The sequence below is a fragment of the Alligator sinensis genome, unplaced genomic scaffold, assembly GCF_000455745.1.
Source record: "Alligator sinensis unplaced genomic scaffold, ASM45574v1 scaffold601_1, whole genome shotgun sequence".
Taxonomy (NCBI): domain Eukaryota; kingdom Metazoa; phylum Chordata; order Crocodylia; family Alligatoridae; genus Alligator; species Alligator sinensis.
Genome location: NW_005841905.1, coordinates 2207897 through 2225396, shown reverse-complemented (window position 1 = coordinate 2225396; position 17500 = coordinate 2207897). Strand labels below are relative to the sequence as shown.

The window sequence follows — 17500 nt, the reverse complement described above, 5'->3', positions numbered from 1 at the left end:
GACTGTGATACCCACAGGCCACTGTGAGTAATGGCTCACCAAATAGTTTAGAGGTGTACTGTTAAGATTGTATGTTTATTTGGCATTTAAGCTCATATTTATTTGGCTATAAAATCATTCAGCATGAACTAAAACTTTAGTGCTCTGATCTTAGTGAAATGTTTACTAGTATGTAACTGAATTATTGTACATTATATTACAAGCCATTTACTCATTCCATTAGTAGCACCAGAGACAAAAGTTGTTTAATCAGTCACATCAAAGGCAACTGTTTGGTTTTTAGTATTTTTGACATGAGTTAACATCTAAATTCAGATATGAGGTCCTTTTTTTTTTCTTTAAAACATAAAGCATTTAAAGTCACACCACTAAAAAAAATTAGATTTTTTTTTTTGGTTAGGGTGGGGACCCTGATTGTTCTGGGGTTCTGATTTGGCAAGTAAATTCTAGTTTCTTCACTGTTTTTTTCTATTAAAATAATAACATGTCTAAAGCTAGCAGTTGTTAGACAAACCTGTAACATGGTATACTTAATAAAATATTTGGTTTTTTTCACTGTAAACCTTGCATAAAGAATGGTGTCATATTCTGGATGTCAATGAACATACTGTTTCCATTGAAGTCACTGATAGTACATGTAAATCTGGAAGTAGAATGTAATTTATAAATCTAGTCAGATACGTCCTATATTGAAATTTTATAAGAATTTGTTAGATGGTAGGAAGTGGCAGATGGGAAGCCTTAGCAGATCTGTTGGTATGTCATAAGCATGCTTTAAACACCCCACACATTAATAGTTGTTTTAGGTATGTTTAGTTTATGATTTTATTTCCGCTTCCATGTCATATCAATATTAATGAATTTCTAGTATATTTTGTTCAACTATTGACTATTTGTAGTGCTTTATAGAAGCTTAATATGGAGACCGTTATTAAATGATACGATATACTGCCCTTTTGATTGGATTCAGCTGATACAAGCAGTCTTTTTTTAATCCCTGTCAGATGCTGAGATATTAACTGAACCTGAGAATTGCTAGGTGGAACTCAAAGGTGGATGTAGTAAGCAGTGTTGTGCCTGAATTATAGTGCCTGGGAGGTACCTCGCAGTCTGTATCAATTGCCTGAGGTCCCTGTATAGGAGACTATATAATCAGAGGCTGTGCTGGATCTGAACTTTGTTATATTCCCAAGTTTTTTCAAGCTCAAACAAGAGGCAAGGACTTTTGTGGGTGACATCTTTTATTGGACCACGTGCCTGGTTGGGGATAGACTTAGATAAGCTTTTGAATGCTATGCTTTCTCATGTGCAGACCTAGTTTCACATGAGTCAATTCAATAATAGTATGAAGATGAATTACAGTTTTCTGAGAGAGAGCCTTGCTTTGTAGAAATGAACAATTTTTTTGAATGATCGTAGGATCATGCAATATATCTTGGTAGGTTTATTCATTTGTTGGTATCCTTGCAGAAGCGGGTTTTAAGGACAGGTTTGAACATAAGGACACTGAGTTTTGTGAACTAGTAATTCTTTGTGTAGATGAGCTTGGGAAATAAGTGGACAGCAGGTGATACTTCTTATGGATCAGTGTGTGAAGTGATGATTAGCACCTTATTTTGTGAGAGTACCTTAGTATTATTTAGTTTTTTTCATCAATGGGAAAGTGCTTCATTAATCTTTGTGAATTGGCAGAGTGTTAAAATATACAGTTCGGTCCCTGTTCTAAAAGGTATTCAGTACGCTGTTGTATCTTGTGGAACTCACTTTTTTATGCTCCATAGCAAAGCTTTTGCCCGTGCTCCTTTTCCCCCACCCTTTGCCCGAGCCCAACTTCCAGGATTGGGGCTATGGTTAGTAAGTTGCATTTTTTTGGGGTGGGGGAAGGGAGGAGAATGATTTTTGCCACATGCTTGGAAAACTGAGGCATGACAGGCTACTTCTAAGTTCTTGCATCTCTGTAAATTTTTGAGATGTAAAATTAAGTTTATTAGAAATACAGAATGGGAAATATGACTATAAGGGAGTCATGGGGCAAAAATATTGTATAAGGAGAGAACCTAAATAAGGAGCATACATATTATTTTACATTATACCTTAATATAAAGTTATAATATGGCTGTAAAAGTTTCACTCTTCTTCTAAGCTCCTGTTCTATTTGCCTGCTTTTGTGTATCAGTAGAAGTAGCCAGCTAAAAAAATGGAATATTTTAGGAGCTATTGCTGCATCTTTATCCGCTTCGTACTGCACCATCAGGAACTATGCTCATCTGTGAGCTTGCATGATGTTATCCATCTGCTCCCTCTTTCTCAAGCTGTTTCTGTGTACTGTGGACTTGTACTATGTTTTGAAGTACTTTGACCTGCTTTTCAAATTTTGGTGAATTCCATGCTTGTTTCAAGTAACTTGGTCGTACTTTGGAGTCTCACAAGCATATCCAGACTACTTACTGTGTTGACGCGTAGTGTAAACTTAACATTGCATTTATACTATGATCCATGGGCAACTGGTGCCTCCTGAGTCTGGGGGGCCACCAGCGGCATACGACGGGGGGTCCCTCAGCAGCCAGTTGCTGAGCGCACCAGCCAATTCCAGGGGGGGCATGAGTGCGTATGATCTTATTTGTCTTTATTTGTAGACTTACATAAGCTAATCTCACGCTAAGAGAACATTAACCATAAGCATAAATAGTAAAGTTTGTTATTGAGTATTGTTAAGTGGATCTTTAGTGTATTTAATTTTCCTCTGTAGTTTTTGTAGTAAATCACTTGGTCCTAGAAATGATGGAAACCTATAAGAATCGTATGCTGTTGTACATGTGTGCGTACTCTTTAGTACCCGGCTTTGTACACAGCAAAATATTTCAGCCAGATGCCAGAATTTTTTATGATTATCAGTAGAAATGACCTGTTTTGTGATTATTAAATTGTAAATACTTTGAGACAGGACACTGTGTGTCACCTTACTTGTGTTCTTGGCTCATAAAAAATTGTACATGTTAGTCCTACGAAGAGTATATACTACTTTGTCCATGTATTATCTTGTAGAATGAATATTAATGGTTCTCATGACCCTTAACTTTCATTTTCAGTGTTGATTGGTAGTGACCTTCATCCAGATATGTCAGATTTCTTTTACATGTCACTAGAAAAACATCCTTGTAATTGTGTATACATGACTTCATAATAAAACAAAAAATGCAGCAGTCAGAAATGTAATTAAAAAATAGTCCAGCTCTGAATATATCAGATTGTCTTTCACTTAGGTCCACAGTCTGCAAAGTTTGGCATTGGACCTTTTTCCTAGGACGTATCAAGCTTGCTTTTGCTCAGCTTTCCTGGTCTAGCTTGACCCTAAGACACAAGCAGATAATTCCATCCCATATGTCTGTCATCCAAGTGGTAGCCACCATACTTTAGAACCCTAACAGTGTGGAGGAGTATATTGTGCTTCAGTACCTGTCCTCTATAGTATACCAGATGCTGGCTTTGGTATAAGCTTACTGTATAACCAGTAACTTGGCTAGAAGGGAAAAACCTGGATTACAGTCCATGAACAATTACTTATATAAAGTGGAATAATGCTTACAGGAAAGACTTTCGGGTGATTAGAGCACTCTTCTAGGATGTGGGAGATGTAGATTTAAATCCTCTCAAACACAAGATGGGAACAGATCTCTCACTAACATCCTGGGTGAGTAGCTGAAGCTCTGGATGCTTGAATAAAAGGGAATCCTCCACTATATTTTCCAGCTGTGCAAGTCATTCACATTTCCTTTACTCTTCTTACAAGTGCCCTACAACAATACATTTTATGTCAAGCTAAATTAACTGCTTGGGTTTTAATTTTAGGAAGAATAAACTTAAGGTTTGGATTTGGTTTGAATCAACTTGTTTTACTTGCTTATTTTTTGATCTAGCAAAGTGGAAAAGCAGTGCTTTGCATAACCACAGTGGTGGCCAGCGTGTCACATTTGCTTTGCATGGATCATATTGTCTTGTCCTTTTAGTGCTGCTTGTTTTGTAGCGACTACACAGAGCTTTTATTACGTTGTTCTAGTGCAAGTTAATTAATAATGGTCTTGTTTTCTTCTCTTGGACACCCAGAGTTTATGATCAATATTTGAAGTCCAGATATTTTTAAGAGAGGTCACTTAGGTTGCTTCTTCCTGATGGAGATTTGACACTTGTTGGTGGATTGCCTGTTCCTATCCCAATCCTGTTGACCAGTCAAGTAGGATTGTCATAAGAATCTAAGTGCCGTCCTGGGTTAGACCAGTGATCCATCTAGTCTGGCATTCTGTCTCTGGCAGTGGCAGTATTGGATACTTTAGAGTAGAGGTTCCCACCACCAGGCCACAGCCCAGTACTGGGCCACAAAGCATGGAGGCTTGGATTGAATTCCCTCAGTGTCTGACGTTCAGCTACTGATGGTTATATTTCTTGATAACATATTTCAGTTTGCTTCGTAATAATCCTGCGCTACTGTCTTTCATATTCCTATCAGACTGTAAAAGGATGCTCTCTAAAGCTAGAAACCACTATGTTGATTTTTGACATAACTGCTCAAAGTACTTAAGACTTTCCTCTTGTAAGGTAAATGACCCCTTAAGTAATATATCGGTATGCTAAAGTTTAGTATATTCCCTTTCTACCTGGTGGAGTGCAAGATTTCTCCAATGCTATTACACAAGTGTTCCTGCATTGCATCTAAATATAGGTCAGGATAGAGATTCTTCAAAATGCTTTTCTTCTGTGGTCACAAAATATTTGCTAAGTGTTTCTCCTCTACATTGTAATCAACCAAGGAAAAAAACTTATACCAGGTGCTAAAAATGCAAGTCTGTGTTAATGACTTTAAAATAAAAAGTGGATATTAGTTATTTTGTCTCCTTTTTAGTGCATCTATCTGTCTTCTCCAGATGTCAGCATACATGTTTGTTGCAGCCTAAATGTCTTGCTGAACAAATCTTATCTTAAAGTTACTAAGAGACCCTTTTTGTTAAATGAAAACAATGGCCTTGATATTTATTTTAAATGTGCAATGAATGTAGAAATGTTTCCCAGGCTTTCCTGGTGGGTCAGGGCATAGTGTATAAAGTAGTGTTTACCTTCCTTGCGAGAGGTCAAGATGTCCAAGCAGAATCATGTTTAAATATTCCGCACCATAGAAACATATTGGTTTATTGTTAGGACTTTTGTTCCTGTGTGTAACACATTGTAACTTTTACTTCATTGATACTTAGCATGTTTAATTTTTTCTGTATTCCCATTGACCAGGTTAAGAATTTAAAGTGAACAAGTGACATAATTGGGTATTTTTGGAGATTTGAGTTTTTTGTCTAGGGAATAGACTGGATAAATCATATAAGAACTATTTAATTTCCTGTCTGAAGATACTTGACTTGTATAACATGGTAAATTTAAAAAATAATCTGTCAAGTAGTCATGATAGTCTGACATTCGTATTAGTGTTCCAACAAAGAAATAGATTGTCCTCCACCTGCCTTCAATAATGGACGGGTATTTTATAGTTTGTAAAATAAATAAATGTTTATCCATCCTTTCTGACTTCCCTAATACTCCTCTCCAGTTTCTCTTTGAATACTTTTTCAGTACAAATTGCCTGTAGAAGAGAATTCATGGATTGATTTGTTTCTCCTTTATTTTTGCAGAGCAGAAAATATTTAATTAGGATTAAAACTTGATACAACCATTTCATATGTTGAAATCTTTGTGAATATAAATTAATTCTTAAATTGTTAAACAAATGTTTTTAGTTTAGATTTTTGACCAAAATGAGCATAATAGGGTTGGGGTTTTTTTGTTTGCTGGCTGATTGAATTCAAATCATCTGAATTCTTTTTTTCTACTTCCCCCGAATGATAACCTCATTGCACTCTAGCAAAATGTTATGTCGCCGTTTGAAGGATGCACCGATGTATTATCCTGACATCTGGTGCATCTTTTAGTTCAGTGTATGCCGGAGTGGTGTTGATTAGAGACTTCCCCTTGGGGCCTTCTAGGCTTTTGCCTCTGTCACTTAATGGAAAGATGAGCAGTCAGCAGGTTTCTTGTCTTTACAGTGGCCTATTGATGACTAGTGGTCCTGATTTAAAAAAAAAAATCAAAAAAATCCGTCTATGCTTTTCACTAATTTACAGTCAGTATCATTTCCAAAAATATTTTAAATCTTGGGGAATAAAACCCCAAACGTGAATTCGGCATGTAGAGACCCTAGCTTAACAATGACAAGAGACGGTATACTGTTTTGCATTTTTATACCTACAAGATAACAAGTGGCATTACATCCTTTGAAACACCTCAGTGCTTGCTTGATATTTGAGATTGCCTTCTCTGAAAGTACAAAACAGTCAAAGTTTTTAATGTATTTCAAGTAAATAGAGTTAATCAATTTAAAATGGTCTGTCATTTTCTACTTCCGATTACTTGAAAAAAGCCCTTTGCTTCTGCTTATTTTGACATTTCTTGGTAAGTGCTAAATCTGCTCTCTAATATCGAGTGAGTGAGATCAATAAGAAAATAGCACCAAACCTACCCTCCTTGCACTGAGAGAAAAGCTACCCTCTAGTTACTAACTGTAAATATAGTTAAATGAGGCATGTCTTAATGTGACAGTTGGCATAATAGTAATCCTATTTAACACAAATTTATTGGGGGAGGAGAGATGGGTTGATTCTTAGTAATTATGTTTTGTGGCTTGCTTGTTTAATATCTACCATTCCTACAAGACTATAAAGTTGGCTGCCATTTGTACTTGAGCAGGATTTTCAGCTGAAAAACACATTTATTCCTGCTTATTTACACATTTTGGGTAAGTGGGTATTCAGGAGAGATTTCAGGATCTTTCTTGTCAAATATTATTGAACAGGTGCAGTAAAGTATTGAAAATGCTTCTTTTAATTCAAAGTTTTGTAAAAATGCTGCTAGAAGTGTTTAAAACGTAATTACTGAAATTGGCATGTATGAAAATAGCACCCTAAAAATTTGGGTCCAGTGATGCAGTGGTAAAGAAGGCTGGGGATTCAACATCTAATTTTTGGAAGTTATCCCAAGTTAATATTTAAAAATTCTAATAGCTTATATGGTAAATGTGTACAGAGAGACACAAAATGCACGTTCCTGGCCTTGGGAACATAATATAAGTCTCATTTTTATATTTGTATATATAAAAAAAAAAAAAAAATTCCTCCCTTCTTCCCTTTCCACCCAGTATACACAGAATGCTTACAGCTCTTACTAGGCTGCTGGTAAGTTCCCAACTGTTGGGAATGACATCTTTCATTTAAATACAGAAGAATTGAAGAGCATATTTTGTTAAAGCATAGATTTAAAGAACTGAGTACATTTTGTAAACAGCTATACAGAAAACAATACAAATATAGATTGAAAACCTGGCTTACAACTTTTGAAATAAAAATATATGATATAGACTGAGTAATTTCTCCAGTCTTCTTGGTTAAACAATTTGAGTTTAACTTTCCTCACAGGTCAGAAGCATTGTATAATTTTAGGAGTTTCCATTGCTTCTGCAATGTCCTTTGACTTCAGTTCCATCCATCCTCCGTAAGTGACACTCTTTTGCATATTATCAAAGTGTTCCGTCTGATGCAGTCATCCTGCATCCTTCATAAATATCTCTTTCTTTTTTTTTAAGGAGAGAGAAAGAGAAAAAAAATTAAATATGACTGTGAACAGAACTGTGCATACATTTTCAGTTGTCTCTGTCTGGTTCTGCAGATATTGTGGAATATACTTCTGAAACTCATAAACTGCCTTGGCTGTTTGATTCGGATTCCCTGCTTATCATGTGAGCAGAAATCCTGTAACGTGGTCTAGTTGTTTGAAACAGACAGTTAAAGCTGGCACAGCGTAGTTCACATGCATCACTGAATACTTGTTATTAATGGAGATTTCAAGATGAATGCTTTCACTCCCCAAACTTGTGTCCTGCTCCATTCTTGAGCTCTGAAGTAGAGAGAGAATTTAGCTTCTATTATATGTTTCAGACACTGCTAGGTTTTTGAGTGAGAGGGAAATAAACCTTCAGTAGACTTTCTTCTTCCTGTCATGTTCCCTCCCTTATTTTGGAGCGTTCCCACTGACATCCAGATGAAGCTTTGCTATGGATGAATGGAGGGTAGTATTTAATCTGTAAATGTTCTCCTATGTTGTCATTATTCTAGTTTCTTGTATCCTTAATTACCATTAAAGTTGCTCTTACCGTTAAAGTTGCTCCTTTGCAGCCACTTTTGTTGACAGGTGTGATCTTGTTCCGTACTACCTGAGTCCCTGAAAAACAACTAGTATAAATGGGTCAGGATATTCCTGCTCTTTGCAGCTTTTTGTAACTTTAAGCCAAAGGCTGAGATGGATGAAAATAAGTATATTAGCTGTTTTAGGGACTCCAGATAGATGGGTGTGTGTCTATATAATCCATCCTAAGTGCCACTTACATGTCTGAGAGTTGGAATAGACTCTAGCGCATACAGTCAGTCATAGTACTGCTTAGAAATTAAAAATGGACATGTCAATCTAAGAACACAAAACTATTATCCGTTGTGAAAAATATTTGGTCCTTTCAAGTCTGATGCATTGTTCCCACAGGATGGCCATAGACTAGCTAATTTGCTACTTCAGAGAGTTCTGGAAGCAGGCTGAACCCTGGACGGGTCCCATGGACTAGAAAAACATTTCCTCTAAAGTTTGTGTGTATAAAAATTGATTGGCAGACCCAGACTTTTAAAACCAAAAATCAGGTTCCCTTCCTGATTCACTCTGCTGATCCATTCTTTACCCTACAATATTGTCCTGCTTGTTACTTTCCTGACTTCACTTACACTTGTTCCTTTTTTTATATATCTTTCTCCACCTTTCTAATGTGGCCAGAGCCTTCTCTTTTCTCTCCCTGCTCCCTGGAGCAGCACCAGGAAGACCAGAGAGGCAGCTCTGGAGACTCCACAGCAAAAAAGTCTTTTCTTTACCTGTGGTGTCTGACACTCAGCCTCTTGTAATAGGTCTCTGAAGTAGCTGCTCTGGTTCATGCTCCGTCATCCCTTTCCATCAGGGACTACCTAATTGTCCTGCTTACTCATGTCAAATGTGCACTTTTTAACTGGCAAGCAGATTTTCCAGTCCTTGATATCATTCCAGTACATTCTTTTTTTAAGGAAGAATATAATTTTTCCCAAAGACAATTGTAAGCTTGCAAATTTCAAGTCAGTGTTGCATCCGAAAATTCTGTCATCCAGCAACGAAGTATGAAATGTACAGCCTATGCAATATGTTTAGTTTCCCCATCTCATTTAGTTTTTATGCCTGTACATTCGTTTTGCATAGTCCTTTTTTATTTATTTCCATACTATTTTTAGTTGATTTGCATGCACAGTACAGTATATGGTACACATCCTATTTGTAACCTTGAAAAATATTTTTAAAGAATTGGTTGCCTCAGTTCCTTTTTCCACCTCTCCACCCACCCCTACACTTCTGGCTAGCATCCCAGTGCCTAATTGTAAGCTAGAACAGAAAGCAAGCAATTTTCCATTACAAATGACACTATGCTACTTTGTGGCTTGCTGATAGAAATACTGCAGAGTGATGTAGCTGGTCTTTACTAAAAATAGAATAAATGCATTACCTTCCCAGCTCCCTCTGCCGTGGATTGCATTCATTAATTGACGCATCTAAATAAAAACAAAACTTGGGTCGTCCATGCTAGTTGTTCTCAGTGTCTGGCTTGTCCACAAGACTGTGATCTGTCTCTCTCAGTTGTAGGGAAGTGTACTGGCCATGGTTATCCAAGTTGAATTTTTTACTTAGTATTTTGTGTGTTGAGATTATACTTGATGTGTCTTTCTATCTATAAGCTATCTCAATGCATATTTAATTTTTTCTTACTGCGCATCATTGGATTTTATTTTTCTCATCTGCTACAGAGCATAGGCTAAATGCAGAGCAGAAAGGAGTAGTTGTTCTCATGTGTGTAAATAACATCCTGGGGATATCACTTTTTATAGTCATTTTTATAGTATCTCTGAATTTGTCAACAGTTCATGCGAGGTGGGCTTGATTTGGGAATAATAAATATATCAGGGTTTTTTTCAGAAAATAGGTTATTTTAGCAAAAAAACTGAAGCTAAATTTTGTTTTACAGTTAGTTCAACAGTAACTTATTTTTGGTGTGCTATAGTCCATTCTGCTTTTTCCCTCCAAAAGGACCGCTTTAAAAATGAATGACAGTTTTTATCTAACGTACTTAATTACTTTCCTATTATTGCTCTTCCATGTAATCAGTATTGCTTTCACAGATGTTAAGTAGTGATGAACAGAAGAGATTAGTCCTTGAAATAATGTGTGAAATAATGTGGAGAATTAATTTTATTATAATGATTGAGGCACTGGTAGGCTTCCAGATTGCTTTAAAATAGTAAATAGCAGTAAAACATTGTTCAACTGATACTTATATATACATGCATGCACACAGAGTGACGTTCATTTTAATCACAGAAATACATGGATTTGGGGTTTTTTGATCAAAAAATTCTGGAATGGTCTAAACTTTAAAGCCTGAATATTTTCTTCAGCGCTTCTATCCAAAAATATTAATACGGTTTATAGAAAATGAAATGTATACCTGAAGTTTTATTTAAAGATGTACAGTTTTTGGTTACTCTGAGATCAAAAAATGTTTGATGCAGTGAAAATCACAATTGTAATTACAGACTAAAAAACCTTCAGTTGATTTACAGATGAGTTTTAACTCTTTATTTTAAATATAATTCTTGCTTTAAAACAAGAGTACTCATTGTAAATGAGTGTCTAAATGCTGCAGAAGTATTTGGGTTTTGTGTTAACTTCATTAGATCCCCAAATCAGAAGTAATTCAGACTCCTATAATTTGCAATTCAGGCAGTATCTTCTCTGGTGTCTATTCCATTATTATAATTGATTTCTATAATTTGGATAAAGTCCTTTGACATAGTGCAAGTAAGTTAAAATTAGATCATTGTTCCTTTCCCCACAGTTTCATTTGCAATTACATTCTCACTTTTGGATTCCTGATGTGAGTTAATTTTGATTAGCTTTGCTTGTGAACTGTGCCTATTTGGCCCGTATTTTAAGATCACTCTCTCTATAAGTCGTGTGTCAGTGGAATGAACATTAAAATTAAGGATGGTCTTATAGTTAGTTTTAGGATGAAACTTAGCTGAGATCATTAATTATAATAAGCAGCATTAAAACTTGCAAAATGGCAACTATTATTGCAGTGAAGCATGCTTATTTAGGATGATAAAATATGGAAGTGGATGAAAGGAAAAGCTGTTGATGGATATCCATTCAAAAACAATTTTAAGAAATAAAAATGAATAGGGTACAAACAGGAATACCTAACCTGTTAACTGTTTTACAAGCTATAATAGTGGATGATTAAAAATCTACAGTGAACATACTCTGAGAAGACAAGTAGTAATGTTGTCTTGCAGCATCATTACTGGGGTAACATATATAACTAGCTAAGCACATTGGAGATCTGGAAAAATATTAAAGGGTTCCAGGGTAGTATGTGGTACTAAAATTGGAAACAGAGATATTATTTGACCAAATAGGGCAGAGAAAGAAGTTGCCATAGAAAGCAGAAACTATTTTATTTCAGCTATTTCAGTCTGACATGTCTGTATGGTTTAGATTTTATCAAGTGTAAATTTGATTTTTATCAGGTATAAAAACTGTTCATGTATACTGTTTATTTTGTGACAGTATGATACGTTTCTCTTTTCTCTCTTTTTCTCAAAGCCCAGAATTTGAGAATTGAATTTGTTTTTAAAAAGTCATGCCTGTAGTTAAATATTGGTAGAGCCTTAAATTGGTAAATGAAACCAAACTATACTACCGTAGAGGTAAAACAACCTTCATGTGCTAAAATTAGGAGAGGTAGAAGAAGCCTATCATTGCAGGAATTTTCAGTACGAAAGTTACAGATTATGGAGTTCTTCCTCATAACAGGGATCTAGATTTTCTGTTTCCTTTGGAAAAACACAGATTTTCCCCTTTTAAAGGGGAAAAAAAAGTGGATTTTCCCCTTTGAAGGAGAAAAACACAGGTTTCCCATTTTGCAAACAGCTCTCCGCAGCCTTGGCAGAGTTCCAGCCTGCAATGAGCTGATTGCAAAAGGGTGCAAAACCCTTAGTTCTGTTCTGGGGGGCTAAGAATATGAGACCAGCCAGGGCTGGCTCAGATTTGTTTTACCTCCTGCAGCCTTTGGGGTAAGTAGGGGCAGGGAGCAGCTGGGAGGTCACCATGCCAGGGTTGGGGGAAGCCTATGAGGAAACCCCGGGGCTGGGGGGACAGCTGTGGCTTGGGAGTGAGGAGCACGAGTAGACCAGGACTGCTCAGTACAACAAAGCAGCAGTGGGGGGCAGCTGCAGCTGGACCTGTGTCCTGGTGCAGGGGGGAGCTGGTGACGGGAGGGAGTGAGTGGAGGGTGGGCAGGGGCTGCGGGTTGGGAATGAGGTGCACTGGGGGGCTGGGGGAACTATGGGAGTGAGGGGCACCAGAAGACCAGGGCTGCTCAGCACGACAAAGCAGCAGGGGGGACAGCTGTAGCTGGACCCACATTCATTCTGCTGAGTGAAGGGGGCAGGGGGATTTTGCATGATTTAAAAAAACAAAAACAAAAAAAAAAAAACCACAACAAAATCAAAAGCCAAAACTATATAGGTATTTAGAATTTATTTTATTATAATGCTTGAGGCACTGATAGTCTTCTAAATTGCTTTAAAATTGTAAATATATCAGTAAAACATCATGTTCAACTGATACTTGATATATATATGCACACGCACAGAGCATCATTTTAATCACGGAAATATGTGAATTTGGGGTCTTTTAATCAGAGAATTTTGAAATTTTTAACATAGAAAAACAGGATCCTTGCATAAGATATTTGCAGTGCTGTAGTTTGAAAAGTCCCTGAGAAATGCTTACTGACCATGGACAAGGACAGGTGACCATACAATAATGCTTAATAGGTGATTTGAAGCATCTTATAACTATCTAAGAGCCAGTATTGCTTCCAATCTAACTGCAGTTTCTACCACAAAGCTTGACAGCTTTGTTCTTTGTCAAAATAGTCTTTCTGTAATGAATATATATCCAGTACTTCATTTCAGTTCTTCAATGTATTTTTCACTAGCATCATCAGTTTTGAACCACAAGTAATTCTCTACTTATCCAAAATAACTTCTGATATATTTATACATTCCCTTCTGTCTGAATAACCTACGAATGCTATTTTTGAAGATGGTCATAATAAAGTTAAGATTACTCTGTAATCAGACTGTTTTGATGACATGCATCAAAAGATAGGTATGATCCATAAGCTCAACAAAATCTTTTGGCAATATTGATCAATTGTTATGATGTTTAAGAATTACCCAGAATACCTCGAAATACAAGTAAGAGAGTTGTTGGTATGTGAGTCTCAGGCAGGCAGCTCAGGTTTTTTAATTCTGAAGCAGGTGTCAATAGGATGTGAGAAGTTGAGGAATTAGTTTTTGAAGATGGAGCCAATAACCTGTGTGAGATCCGGAAAAAAAGACTATAACCTCCCGGTCAGATGCAAATGAAAGCAGATTCTTGTGTACTAATACTATTGCTAATGGATTCTAACCTGGTACAAGCCACACACGCAGACATGCACACACATACTGGCGTTTCATTTTGATTGTGGAAGTATGTGGATTTGGGGTTTTAAAATCGGAGAATATTGGAATTTTTAACAAAGAAAACAAGGAACCCTGCATAAGATATTTGCCTAATATCCTTCACAAGTGAAAAATTAATACCTTCAGTTGAGGGTCAATTTAAATCTGACCAAATTTTATGGCTGCCTTGCAGCACTATCCACAGTCACTTTGTTTAGTTCCAGTCTTATCCAGTGTGTGGTAATCCATGACCTAATCTCACTTAGACTTTTTAAAGTCCATCAACTAAACTTCAGTAAATGTTAAGAAATCCATTTTGGAAAGAAAAAAATGACTGCTGTATGCTGTTCTGTAGCAACCTCCACATAATAGCATCTGATAAGGTAGGCTGTAGCCTATGAAAGCTCATGCTTCTCTGAACAAGTTAGTCTTATAAGGTGCCCAAAGCGGCATCTCTTGCTCAGTGTTCCATAGACAGTTTAAGGCACAAATTGGCCTGATCAGCCATTCATGTGTTCACAGGAACCAAACCAATCAGTGATGTTATGATTATCTTTGAATTTGAAGGACAAACAACAGTCTGTGAGGTGCCACTCTGGCTCATCTTCTCCTTGACGCTCAAAATTAGATGCATTTCATGAGTTCCAAGAAGAATCCATTCTCGAGACACTTGGTAGTTGAAGACCATGCCTGCTTCTTCAGAGAATCAATAGTAGAGAGGAAAACTGTTGCCTCTGTCTTGTGAAGACAGAAATCTTGGGTCTGTTCATTCCTTCTATCCGTGAGGTTTTAAGAGGGGCTCAGAAGGTCCTCTCTGTCTTCAAGAAACCCTGCTTTGCATTCCTAGACTACTTGGTAAAATGCATGTTTTCCAGCTATAATAATCAGAGTTATGGGAGAACAAAAATTAGGTTCTGATAATTCATAGTAGGAAATTTTAAGATTTTTATCAATGTTTAAGGCCTGTCCCACATGAATGAAATACTGACTGAGGAGAATTCTGCATTGTCCTTAATAGCTTTAATTAGAAACTTGGGCAAAGTGGTGGGAGAGATTTGGTGCCTGGGCTTGATCTTCTCGCCTGATCTCTAACCAGGAGGTTGAAAAGGTCTTTTGATTCTTTGTCCTCTTCCCTTACTTCAGCAAGTCCAGACCACCTGGAAAGGATCTGTATAGAACAGCTGATCAGAGCAGGAGAGGAGCTGTTTAGAGACTGCAGTCTGTGCTGCATCAGCCAAGTACAGATGTTTAAGACTTCTAAGGCCTCCCTCCCTTCATTCTTGGATAGATACCAAGATCCTGTGGGAACTTAATTTTCTGGCAGACTATCATCTAATGATTGCTTAGACAAGAGGGCAGTAAGGGTGATGGGGGGATGTTCTAAGGACAGAAGAGACAAAATAAAGGGGGAAGAAATTTCCCACTTGCAACTTGAGGGTTTCAAGTAGGCTTTCAGTGCAGGTGTATGCCTGTAAAGGCAATGTAAGCCAAAACACTCTGACAAATTCTGACCATGCTGGGATTGGGGAAGAAGGGACCTGTACTGAAAATCCTTGAAGGAGAGCAATTTATCAATGAGAAAACGAAATACAAAAATGTTAATGAATATTCAAGTTTAATGTTAAGGGTGACAGAAGAAAAAGGTTAGGCTGTCATAGTAATATTAATTCTTAGTAGTCTAATTAGTAATACAAATATTCTCTGAATTTAACATTGCATTAATATAGCCTTTCACACTTTACAGTATATGCAGACATATTTTAGAAAGCTTTTTACGTGCGTGTAATCTGTGTGTATCCTGTGAGCAGTGTCTCATCAGTTGTAGAGCACTTAAGAAGTATGATGTAATTGATGTGACTGCGGCAGCAAGATGTGGCCAGACTAAGAATGAGCAATACTCCAGGCGTACACTTGAGGGCTCTGTAGACTGTGAGGAATGATGCAGAAGCAATTACAGTTGAAGACTGTTTTAAGTAAATTGGTGCATTGTACCTATGCAGGGTTTAATGTTGGCTGGGGCTATTTGGCTATTTGCCATAATTGGCTTTCCATTCCCTTGATTGGAATCACAGATAAAAATTTGCTAATCCACTTTCTCAGCTGAAAGTATTAGAAACGTAATTCATCTTTTTAAAATGTCCCAGGAAAATCATAAGGTACAAAGATTTTTTTATGGAAAATGAGAGTGGTGTAAACTGTTAAGCTGAAGTAATTTTAAACAGTTTTCTGTGGTTTTAGGGAGAAGGGGGCTAGTCCTGACATTATAAAGCCATAAGAACTTGCTTTTTCCCTTGGGTGTAAAAAGGAAAGAAATGCATCTCTCACATGCTCTTAATATATACATACACAAATAGAGTTATTTAATTTAATTTGCTTAGTGTCAGAAGCTTTCTATTTAAAATGAAAATCTGTTTTATTTTCTCTAGGGAATCCAAGCACGCATTTTGGAAACAGTTGTTATGCTTATTCTTCTTGCACTGCTTATCCTTGGAATAGTTTGGGTAGCTTCAGCTCTCATTGACAATGATGCTGCCAGTATGGAATCTTTGTATGGTATGGACTTTTAAAAAAAAGCAGTTTTGCTGTTTATATTGTCAAAGTGGATGTTTGCAATTAAAATACATTTATAGTAAATCTCTGTACTGCTCCTTTTTGCAGGGGGGAGGGGAAAGGGATGAGAAGGGATTGCATTTATTTAACCAGTACCTCATTTTTTGCATTCAGCTAGTGTTTGTAAATGTCTTCAGTATACTGAAGAAATTCAGTAGTCTTGTGGACAGTGTCTTACATATTTAATGTTAGAGCAAGTTGCAAATACTGTCAAAGCTACTTAAACAGGGTTTTTTTTCCCCCACAAAGCACCAAGGATTTAATAAACTGTCTAATTCTTTGTTTCATTTATAAAATATTATTGTTTAATCTTGGAAGAAAGAATGGAATAATGAAACAGCATAATTTATTTTGTGTGGGACTGGTGTAAACTTACCATTTTTACTATCTGTTAGTTTAAGCAATTCAAATAAAGCATAACATCTAATATTTAAGGGTCTAAAGCTGTGTTAATTTTCCTTACAGATCTTTGGGAATTCTACCTCCCTTATTTATATTCCTGTATATCACTGATGGGCTGTTTATTACTTCTCTGTAAGTATTTCTGTGACTCTTTTAGAAGAAAAGTAATATTTTAATTCATAGGAGATAGTTCAGTAGGTATAAATTGAACATGAAAGAAGAATGAATTAGAGTTACTGCGACACTTTCCCAAATGCTTTTTTCTACTTCAATGTGAGAGGCAAGGATTTCTTCGAGTGATATCTTTTATTGGACCAACTGTATAGTTGGGATAGAGTTAAACAAGTTTTCAAAGACATTCTTCATGAGGTCTGACCAGGACAAGCACAATATAGTAAAAGATGAGTATACAGTTGGTTGATCCAATAAAAAATAAAACCTTAATAAGTCATTGCCTCTCATGCAGTTTCTGAACCATCACAGCTATATCACTCTTACACTTTTCTACTTTAACTCTTTTTAGTAGTAGGTTAATATAGTGTCTAAAGTTTCAAGAATCAACACGTTTCCTTTAAATGATCCTAAGGATCCTTACATGATTCAAGGTACTGCTTGGGGCTTGTGGGGGGAGCAGGAGGAGGGCAGTAAGGCAGAGTGTTATGTGCATGTGCACATATACACATGCATGTGGCTGGCACTACACCCAGGCAGTGCAGTGGAGAGCAGGTCCTGCAGCTCCCTGCAGGTAAGTCTATCGGGGGGGG

The 17500-nt window shown here is 36.8% G+C and overlaps 1 protein-coding gene across 3 annotated transcripts in view; it reads left to right on the top strand.

Moving 5' to 3' along the window:
* LMBR1 (limb development membrane protein 1) overlaps positions 1-17500 on the top strand; it is an 88206-nt gene that overhangs the window by 22585 nt on the left and 48121 nt on the right. For 2 of the 3 annotated variants that reach the window (XM_025197783.1, XM_025197785.1), the window contains exons 3-4: positions 16151-16277; positions 16800-16868. In XM_025197783.1, the coding sequence (XP_025053568.1) occupies positions 16151-16277; positions 16800-16868 (196 nt within the window). Of the gene's footprint in view, positions 1-14291; positions 14580-16150; positions 16278-16799; positions 16869-17500 lie in introns of all 3 variants that reach the window. The other variant, XM_025197784.1, reaches the window with a different exon arrangement.